General features: G+C 38.6%; 1 protein-coding gene across 3 annotated transcripts in view; it reads right to left on the bottom strand.

Annotated features, from left to right (window-relative positions):
- pals1a (protein associated with LIN7 1, MAGUK p55 family member a) overlaps positions 1 to 11,152 on the bottom strand; it is a 93,918-nt gene that overhangs the window by 3,429 nt on the left and 79,337 nt on the right. For all 3 annotated transcript variants that reach the window (XM_052030595.1, XM_052030605.1, XM_052030615.1), the window contains 3 exons: positions 10,878 to 10,988; positions 1,507 to 5,102; positions 112 to 234 (listed from right to left, as the gene is read on the bottom strand). In XM_052030595.1, the coding sequence (XP_051886555.1) occupies positions 4,926 to 5,102; positions 10,878 to 10,988 (288 nt within the window). In that variant the 3' untranslated portion in view covers positions 112 to 234; positions 1,507 to 4,925. The remainder of the gene's footprint in view (positions 1 to 111; positions 235 to 1,506; positions 5,103 to 10,877; positions 10,989 to 11,152) is intronic.

The raw sequence follows: 11,152 nt of genomic DNA, 5'->3' as shown, positions 1-11,152 counted from the left end.
GGTAGATGATATTAACTAAAATACTTTTTCTAAGTCACTTTGCTCGTTAGTAATTAGGGTCCCATCTTTTTTTTTAATCTATGCACATTCACTCAGTATACTGTAGCTTACCTTTGTTGTCCTGAATTTGACCCAGCCTGGACCCTGGAAAAGCAATGTAGATAGGAAGAGCCTCCACTTTTTTCTCATCATTCTCCTTTGAGCCACATTGAGATGTACTCATGACTACCACCTCTGTAAATAATGCAGGATCCAATAATAATCAAAAGAATATGATTGTGAGGAGTAACAGGGCTACATCTAATGTTCCAAAATATCAGTAAAATTTTAAAGTTCTATATTGGAGAGACTTACTAATAGACAAGTATATGACTTTACCATCTTCATTTAACTTGTCGTTTTTGTTCTTTCCAAAATATGAACACAAATATCACTGGAAAAACTCAAGAACTTTCTGACCCTTGCACCTTAAGCTATGCTCCATATCCAAACAGCACAGTAGGGAGGAAGAGAGTCCATCCTGTAGTCATTTGTCTAAAGTTAAACATCAAAACCTCTGGCATACCAAACCAAATCTGTAAATAGCAAAACACAGCTAGCAAGTATGTATGCTGGTCTCATAGGAAAAGGGGTACCCATTTAATTGGAATAGAAGCCTTTTCTCTCCTACTAAGTACGGCTCCCCCACCCTCCTTCCCACCTCTCCAATTCACAGAAAAAATAGTTCAACAAGTTTCAAAAAGACATTTTTTAAAAAAGACATGGGTGATAATTTCAATTAACATGAACATTTAGTCTGGATATTTTAAATCAGTTAATTCAAACACTGAGTAGCAGAAAAGATACATTAGCTGATGTTGCTCCGACTGAATTGCTGTAATTTCAAAGATTGCCTTTCAATTAGGCCCAGGTTTAAATCTGCTACCTTTGGGGGCAACTAGCAATGGGGAATATATGGCAACATTAGCAACAACATACCAGAAATACTTGTTACATTTAAATGTTACTCAGGTGTGCATTTAAAGAGCTATGAACTCCAGAGCTATAAAGCAAATGCTGAATAGATGGGATTAGACTGGATAATTCTTTCTACCAACAAGATGGGAAAGAATGGCCTGTGTTGTAAATTTTCAATGATTATTTCTTCATAAAACTGTATCCATATTGGTAGTGATAGATCTAAGGACCTGCCAACATTTGAGCATAATTGCCACAAATTTGATTTCCACATGAATGGGGAAACTCAAAATTTATTTAGACAAAAGCGGAGAAGCTAATAAGTATGTACTTCAAATTTCATTTATTTAAAGCATGACCTTGAAATGTCTTAATGTTAGAAAAATCAATTGAAACTTCTCCAAATGTTAATTTTTCTTTCTCTCAAGTGTTTAATGTGCAGGACTTGGCTGGCTCTCTGATATGATGCAGCCTTAGTCTTTGTAATCAGAACAGCACTAAAAAGTCAGCTGACAAATATGGATTTGCACAAGTTCAATGTATACTTACCATGTACTCATCTTGGCACTCCCTTGGAATCAGGTGTGGCTTCTGCTCCAGTTGTAAAGTGGCTGATGAGGCCTCTATATAGGGATGAGACCTCTAGAGTCTACCACCCATGGGATGGGGGGTGGTGTACCCCTGTCATTTAACACTGCACTTTTGTGTGCTCCTGCCAAATGGACTTGAAATTCTCACTGCGATCTCAAATGTTCCATTTCCATTTTGAATAGTCATGGGCCAGAGATTTCCTCAAGTCACTGGGGACGTTACACCTTTTCCAAGGCTTTGAAAAGCCTTTCAATATTCTCCCGTCCTGCTGTGTATTATTCAGAAATGGAGTTAACCATTTCAGGAGTCTGCTGTTAGACTTGCAAACAATGTGGCCTGTTCAACAGAACCAACTGAGATTACTTAGGGTTTCAGTGCTGGGAAAGTTAGTCTGGATAGGAATGCAGATGTTGGTTCCCTTGTCCAGCCATTAAATTTGGGAGGATTTTTACAGATACAGCATTGGTGATATCCTTCCAGTGTTTTGAGGTCTCTGTTGTGGGTAGTCTACGACTTGGAACAGGAGGGCATGGAGCGATCCTGCCTGGCAGAACATGAACTTCGGCACCAGGGATGAGGTCTTGATCTTCAAATACTCTTCCTTCTCTCAGCCAAGTGCTGTGCAAGCACACTGAAGGCAAGGCTTAATTTCATTATTGGTGTGCCTAGAGATATGGGAAACCATCCATGTCTCTTTGTCAATCATTTTTGCTGGACCTTCTGTGCTCTGTCCACCCAACTGCTGGACTTGAACCATTAGATTTCCCTTGCGATCTTATGGATTTTCCAAATCCAAAAAACTACTTGTCTTTGTGGTTAATGAGGTCCTGGATCACTCATTTATTCTCAACTAGTTTTGTTTTCTGATGGACAAACCAAAAGTTTCTTTACAGGTACTAATTATGGTGAAATCCAGAAATTGTGGGCACAGCAAACATCCTGTTGGTTGGGGGTTATCAAGGCTCCAGAAGACAAACTGAGAAGAGTTGTCATTTTGAGATTCTTAAAACCTTCCATGTTTATTTTCTTCCAGCATCGCTCCTGTTTCTGTCATTGTTTTGGGGTTAGGCTGAAGATAAAAGGAATTTGACCACGGTCAGTCCAACAGTCATCAATACCAGCCTTGGTGCAAGGGATCTCAATGCCCTTAGGGTTTTTTTTGTTCAGATAAAGGCATCATAATCTAATACGCCTGAAGCAAAGGCTTTGCAATGAATCTTTTGCTAGTCTCTAGTTAAAAAAGACATTAGTTATGACAAGACTATGCTCCAAGCATTTTGTCCCAAGATTACTCCAATGAAGTTAGCTTTCCCCACTTGTCGTTCATGCCTTACCAGAGGATTGTGTCTTTTCCAGCCTTAGCATTGGAGTCCTGAGGAGGATCATTTCATTCCAAGGTTGAGATGTATGTACTGATGACTGTAGCATGCAGGTTCTATGTCAGAGTGAGCCAGGAGGTTCACAAGATGAAGGAGTTACTGAAATGTCAGACAATATCACTCCTGATATAGATTGGCAGTGGGCAGTAAACACTGGGAATTGACTGCTGGGAACAAGCTCAGGCTTTTTGAAACAGCTTTGTTAAAACAAACTTGTACTTAGATCTAGTGCAAACTTGCTATGTACGAATGAAACAGCTAATCTCAAATCACCAAATGATGCAGCACACAGTTCATCGTGTCTCTGCCGATTACACCTAATTTAAGAGTTTTATATCATGAATAATAAGATTAACATTCTGTAATACCAGGCAACCTAAATTCACTTATTAAATTGGGAGTAAGATAACATTTACATTCAAACATTTAAATAATTAATTCAACTTTAGACATTAACAATGTTCTCCTTACCCAAAAGGATTGGCTCATGGAATTTGTGAACCTCAGGATAATGATAAACATTCTGATAGACAGTTCTAGCGTTCAAAATTCTCTTAATCCTTTCAACTTTCATAATTAAGTATCAAACCTTCATGTCTTGGATGGCTGTAATCTCACCAATGCACTTTCTGATCTTTCCAAGACATTAAAAAATGCAGATCACTTTGATGAGCTCCAAATCAGGCAGGAGTGATTTGTTTTATTGAAAATCTACAAATACACTTTTACATTATTCTGTGTGGTCAAGTGTCTTAAAATAATTTCTATAATTAGAGTGTAGATATATTGCCAGCTGAGGCCGTACCCTGAATATGGATAGATTCCTAATGTTAAAATATGCATAATTTGAACATGGCACATCCAAACATCTGCCCAATGAACTTCAAAAGCATGAAGGTTGTACATAGCATTTGGCATGTCATCAAACCCAGATATCTATCTATTGCTGACCATCAATAAAATTAAATATCCCGATTACTTCTACAGCTATTAACACTTAACCTTTTCATAGATGCTGCTTTGCTTTTATACAAACAGATAGGCATAAGTGCACCATCTTCAATGTCTCTGCACTATGTTTAATACTGGAAAAATCATTTGCATAAAAACAAAAAATTAAAACATGCATCATTCAAAAATTGTTCAGTGAATTTTTGCCAGAAACAGTGTCATTAAATTCCAGTGTTTAAAAACTATTCTCAAAAATGAGAGAGAAATGTCATCACTAATCAAGATTTCATGAAAAAGATTTTACCAGGACTCTTAGTCATTTTAACTTAAGACATTCACATTTGACGATTGCTTTTTGAAAAGGCAGCTGCTTAGGATGTCTGCTGTGCCAATTATTGACTTTCTGTACAGTAGTTACATTCAATAATTCTATTCCAGTCTATGATCAAACTATCTGATCATTAGAGACAAGGTATTAGTCTGCACAAATTAGGTTCACGCATATACACTCTTTAAAAACAAATTATCAAGTCTTTCAACTGAGCAAGCCCCTAAGCTGCCCAAAACTAGTGTTTTTCTGTTAGGAGGAAGCATAATCTATTATAATGTAAAAAAATCTATCATGGAATTCACGAATTCTATTTTCCATAAAAAATATAGTCTTGTCGTCTGCATACTTTCCTCACAAAAAGACCTGGAACAGTGCTTGTCACAAACTATTGCGCATCAAGGCTATAACCTACACAAAATAAAAATACCGCACCTAAAAAGGTTAAATCTGTAGTGTCAGAAGACACAATTATGTACAGTGCGATTCAAAGATAGCTAATGACAGAAGTGTATCTATATTTACATTATAAATAGTTTCCATAATAGTAATTATACAAGTATTTCTACTGCCAATTTCTGGCATAAACTGGAATGTCAAATAGTTAATCCCTGCCATTCCCAAGCCCCCCCCCCCCCCCCACCAACTTCACACTCTACTGCTCGAATTAATAATCACTTTCTGATAAATCACCATAAAAAAGTCCTGTTCTTTGTTCTTCACCGAAGCCACGAAGATGGGACCCACTGAGGTTCTGTGTCAAGTTTGTTTATGAGGCGAATTAACTCCTGGTAAGCCTTTTCCAAGTCGGTATTAACAATTGCTGCATCAAAATAGTGTCCATAGTTCTGCTCCATTTCCCTGGCCTTTTCTATGATATCCCGTAAATCTTCTGGCTACAACACAAAAACAAAAAATGTTCAGTATAGTTATATTGCAGCATTTACATAGCAAAAGATTACCTGTTCTATGTTAACTTAGATCACTAAAGGGCCGATTAGAATACTTGGAGACCCAAAGTAAAATTAAATGTATTCACTCAATCGCAGCTCAAGCTTTTGCTGCAAATCAATTTCTCTGTTTCTCTGGCAAGCTGAGAGGCGAGTGCCTTAAAGTCATTTCTGAGGAAGCACCCTGGCATTACTGTTATGCAAAGACATCACATTTCCCTTTCCATCAACTGTGGAAATCAGGATCATTTTTACCTGGATTGCTGTATCCCAAATCATGTTCCATTTTCCAATTAACTTACCTACATTACTACATTTGAACTATGCCTCCCTGCAGATACATAAATGTGTAGATTTTGCACACAACTGGCCCAATGAAAATAAATGGAGAGACATATATGCAGCTGCTGGTTGAAGAATCCATGCTGGTTGGTATTTACTATAATCCACCACACATTTATGCAGTGGTTTAACTTCTGGATCCCTGTACAACATTGTGGCATTTGCAGAGATACACTTCTTTCAAAAAAAAGTTTGCCACAACCGATGTAATGCAACAAAATGCAACATTTTACTTAAATAGTGCAGACAGGGGTTCCCTGCTTTGATAGGGATTGACATTTAAATAGACAGACTACAGAATACTGGAGTACTTGTGCATGAAAACAAAGTTAGCATGCAGAGTAATTAGAAATGCAAATGAAACACCATCTTTTATTGCATGGAGGATGGAGTACAAAGGTCTTTCTACAACAAGAGGATGTTAAAGAAATCACATCTGGAGCACTGTGTACACTTTTGGTCATCCTATTTGAGCAGGGATATACTTACATTGAAAGTAGCTCATAGTAGTTTTACTAACTTGATACCTAGGACAAAGAGAATGATTTATACAGGTAAGGATGAACAGGTGAGGGGACTAGATAAGGGAGATGTTGAGAGGATGTTTCCCAACGTGGGGGAACATCCTCTCAACAAGGAATAATTGTTTTAGAATAAGGGTTGGCTATTTAACAGAGACATCGAGGAGTTTCTTCCCTCAGAGGGTCAAGAACCTTTGAAATTCTCCACCCAGGGCCCAGGAGCACTAATTATCAAACATATACTTTAAGATAGATTTTTGATCTATAGGAGAGTTGAGGAATATGGGGGGGAGGAATGTAAAAAAAAAGAGCTCAGATCAGATTCACCAGGATCTTATTGAACGGTGGCATTGTCTCAAGTGGCCACATGGGTTACTCCTCCAATTTCCTGTTTTGCAAAAGAAAAGGGAGAAGATTCTGAAGCAGATAAAACTGTGATGATACTGAAAGCTTTGACAAATGATAACAGATGGATTTTTTCTTGCGAAATTGGTTTGAGTCTGCAAATTTATGTTTGTCTGATATAACCCAATATAAGAAATGCTATAATCCAATAGGGATCTTGTGTGGAAGATTTTGAATTTTACATTTTATTACTGCAAACAAACTAAATGCACTAAATGCAACATGGACTGAACAGCTAACCACACAATACTACCTTAAGAGACTTACAACATTTTATGGCTGCACAGGTACACATGTTCACACTGGTTAACAGTGGGACATTATCAGTTATATTAAAGTAGTCCAAATAGAGAAAGTGGAACCCAGTTTATGCTCAGGTCAAGTTCCACAGTGGTGATTAAACAGTCATTTTATCTCAAAACATTTGAATCCAAATTCACTTCTCAGTGTCATCAACATCTTAAGGTAGTAATTTGAACAGGATTATCATGGGTCACAAAACATAAATTGTGTAAGGTTTCTAATACTTAAGATGCAGTTCAATCCTATTCTTACAGCCTTCTGCTCTCCAATTCCAAATTACCAAAAATGCTCTTTTGAATGCCTCCGATATTCCACTCGTTCACAAACACCATTTTTATTCAGAAGAATATACTTAAGAATGGGAAATTAATTCAAATTATTCAACTCCGAGAAACAAATGTGGATGCGTTCAGAGGACTTTGTCAGTCGTGTTAATGTTGCTCTGAAACACAGGAACAGGAATACTCCATTCAGCACTTTAACTGTAATTCCATTCAATTTGACTGACCTGTATAGGAATAGCATTTATCCGCACCTGCTCCAAGTCCTCAACCAAATAAACTGCATCAATCTCAATCCTAAAAATTTCTAAAATTCTAAAAATACACCACATATCAACTGAAGTGACTCCTGAAATCATTCCAAGAAGCCTTGGGCTTAATTATCATTATCATTATGCCTTCATTGGAGACTGTTCATCACTACATCAAACTCCATCAAATCTTCCTGGGGTGGAAACTGGGAAAAAAGGGGAAAGCCAGCTGAATGGATTCTCCCAAACAATGACAGGGAACTCCTCACACTGTGAGGATAGACAGTTATCTCTCCATTCACAAATGATCCTGAAGCGGTGGTTGGTTCTGGCCAAAAACTACCAGGTAGTACTTTATATGGTCCGGCAGGTTTTCCAACTACAGGCTAACCTAGTACACAGATTTGCTGGAGTCTGCGCATCAAAAGATAACTGCCAACCATGGTGGTAATGAACAGCACAGTAATGATAGAAAGAAAATAGAACTTCCATTTATATACTGTCATTCACAGCATCAAAAGCACGTCATTGCTGATTAAGCACTTTAATAATGTAACTGTCCGGCTGATAAACGGAATCAGCAGAAGATAAAGAGGGCAATCAGGCAGCCAGCAGCAAAAATGTATTCCATCATAATCAGCAGTTTCATGTCCTAGCATCATCTCACTTTACCATTTCAATCAAGTCAGGATATCAACTCTGATTCAATGAATAGAGAAGGGCATGTCAAGAACAGCATCAGGTGCTCATGAAAACAGTGTGCCAAACTAGCGAACTGTGAGACAGGGCTATGTACATGCCAAACAAGAATAAACAAGATACATTTAGACAAAACAGAGTGATCCCACAACCAACAGATCAGACCAATGCCCCTGTTGCATCTAGACACAAACGATGGTGGAAAATTAAACAGCCATTGGGAGGAAGAGGTTTCAAGCAACTAAGCAATGGCCGGTGCCAGCAGGTGAATGCCAAAAAAAAAGGCTGAAACATTAGCAACCATGTTTAACCGGAATTCTGATTGCATGATCCATCTCGACTTCCTTTTGAGATCCAGGATATAGGAGAAGCCAGTCTTTAGCAAATTTCAGTCACTCCACGATTTATCAGGATGCAGCTGAGAGCATAGGATGCAGCAAAAAGGGCAACATTCCAGCTGTGCCCTAGCCCAAATGTTCCAGAACAATTGCAATACTGGCATCTACCCAACAATGTCATGAGTTACTCAGGCACGCCCTGTCCAGAAAGAAACGCAGTCCTGCTAATTTCTGCCTAAATATTCTACCCTTAATCACCAAGACAATGGAGGTTGTCAACATTGTTATCATGCTGCATTTATCCACCAATAACCTGCTTGCCAATTCCCCACTTGTGTTTCTCTAAAGCCATTTGGTTTCAGACCTCATCCAGTCTTTACTCAGAGAGCTGAATTTCAGAAAGGAAGGAGGCCTCCCTTGACATCAAGGCAGCATTGCCCAAGTGTGGCATGGTGAAGTCTTAGTAAAACTGAAGTGAGTGGGACATCAAAGGGGAAGAAAAATACACAAATGAAGACTGTCGTAATTGTTGGAAGTTAAGTTCCCTAGCCATAGGATGCCACTGTAGGAGTTCCTTAGCAGTGTCTTGGTCCAACCATTTTTACCTGGTTCATCAATGGTCTTCTTTCCCATAAAGATCAGAAGTGGGGATATTCGCTGATGATCGCACAATCATGTTTGCATACAGCCAAACCTGGACAACATTCAGGCATAGACTTATGTGTGGCAAATAATAATCACGGATCAGACAACGACCACATCCAACAAGGCAAACTCCAGTTACCTACCATTGATGTTCAATGGCATTACCACTGTTGTGCCCCTCATGACCAACACCCTGAGGGTCATCACTGACCAGGAACTCAACCGGATCAGGTGCATAAGTACTGTGGCTGTAAGAACTGGGTCAGTGGTTGGGTACTCTGCAGGCAACTCATCTCCTGACACCACTCACCATCTTCTACACACAAATCAGGCAACTCAAACAGCAGTTCTCAAATCTCACAATCTCTGTAACCAAGAATGCAAAGGGCAGCAGGTGCACAGAAATATCACAAGTTCAGGTTTCCTCTCCAAGTCACACACTAACTTGGAAATATTTCACAAGTCCTTCATCAGACCTCCCTACGCAAGGGCACTGTGGGAGTACCTATAGCAGAAGGTTACAGAAAGTGCCCCACCAACTTCTCACGTCCCACCAACTATTCCAGCAATGTTCACATCCTGACAAATGGGTAAACTGTAAAAAAAATAGATGAAGAAACTGGCAAGATGTGACTAATGAAGTTCCTCAGGAGAAAAATACCATTCATAAATTTGATATCACGTACAATTTATAAATGATTTGGTTGAATCAAAATCCATGTTTCTAAATTTGCTGTTGATACAAGGATAGGCAACACAGCAAGCAGCATAGATGGAAGCATTGCTTAACAGTGAGTTTCTGTGAATGAGCAAAACTCTGATAAGTGGATTTCACACAGGCAAATGTGATTTTATCAACTTTGGAGCTTGAAAGGAGAGAGAGTTTTCTCTGCATAGAGAAAGGTTAGAAGTTTTAGAAATCCATATAGAGACTTGGCGAGGAAGAGTGGGGGGAACAATGTTGATTGATAAGCAAAACGGTATGGACAGACACAGAAAATAACAGCTGATGGAATGCTGACCTTTTATATCTAGAGAACCAGAAAGGACAGAAGTAATGCTGCATCTATACCAAGCCCCAGATTAGACTACATCCAGAGTTCTTGGAATACAAGCCACAAAGGATATATTTGCCCTGGAGGGAGGAGAGTGCAGATTTATGATAATGATGTCTGGACCCCAAGGCTGAAATTCAGAAGTGAGATCTTACTAGGATTGCAGATGCTGGAACTGAAAAGGATAAGTGTGGTTTAATTCTACACAAAATTTCAAGCAGCAAGATGGATAAAGAGGAACCATTCCAGCCAGAGTGGAAAACCAGAGGATATAATCTTACAATTAGATCTAGGACATTCACGAACAAATGGGAAATATTCCCACACAGAGCATGCAGAAATTTCAAATTTTTCTGCAAACAGCAGGTGATTTTAGATCTAAGACTGATCGACTTTTGATAACCAAAGACATTATGGGATAAAGCAGCAAGACAGAGCCTTGGTCAGCCGTAATCTCACTGAATGCCATTTAGCTGGAGGAGCTAAATGGCTCACTCTTATTTCTATGTTCTCATGGGTGAGTGTTTGAAAAGTTCACAAGGGCAAGTAGGAGAACAAGGAGCTCAGGGACATGCTTCAGGGAACTGTGGGAATTTTAACATTAATCACAGTACTCTTCCTTCCTTCGCTCCCTAACCTAACTGCTAAATTTGTTGATAAAGAATGATCAGAAAAAGACTAAAATGTTGCAAAATCCTGTATAACATTTAATTGGAAAAATGTAAAATACTTTGCAAATTAAGGAATAGGAGAAAGTACTGTTACTGCCAGTTCTTGAACTATACTTAACTATACAGTGTATTTTCTCAGGAAGAGTACACAGTGATCTGATTAAACAAAGGTTTAAAAGAAAGATTTCTCACAAACTATAAAAAAAATACCTTAGGATTTTTCCCCTCTTTGGTGAGCATTGCACGCAATCGTTCTTGGGAAGGTGGCGCAATGAAGATTATGTAAGGCTTTAAATCAGAATTGCGCAGAATCCTCAGTGACTACAGAAAAAAAAGCAGCGAGGTTAAAAATAATTGACAAACTCTATCTGGTTACGTTATTATATTTTTTCTTTCCGTTTCTTTGAGACGCAACTTGTGGAGCTATGAATTACTTCAAACCCCTGGACCACTTAATCCAAACCAACATTTTTGCTACAAATCAT

The sequence above is a fragment of the Pristis pectinata genome, chromosome 1 (genome assembly GCF_009764475.1).
Source record: "Pristis pectinata isolate sPriPec2 chromosome 1, sPriPec2.1.pri, whole genome shotgun sequence".
Classification (NCBI taxonomy): Eukaryota; Metazoa; Chordata; class Chondrichthyes; order Rhinopristiformes; family Pristidae; genus Pristis; species Pristis pectinata.
The sequence above is the reverse complement of the archived record's forward strand: the minus strand, read 5'-3'. Positions and strand labels throughout refer to the sequence as shown.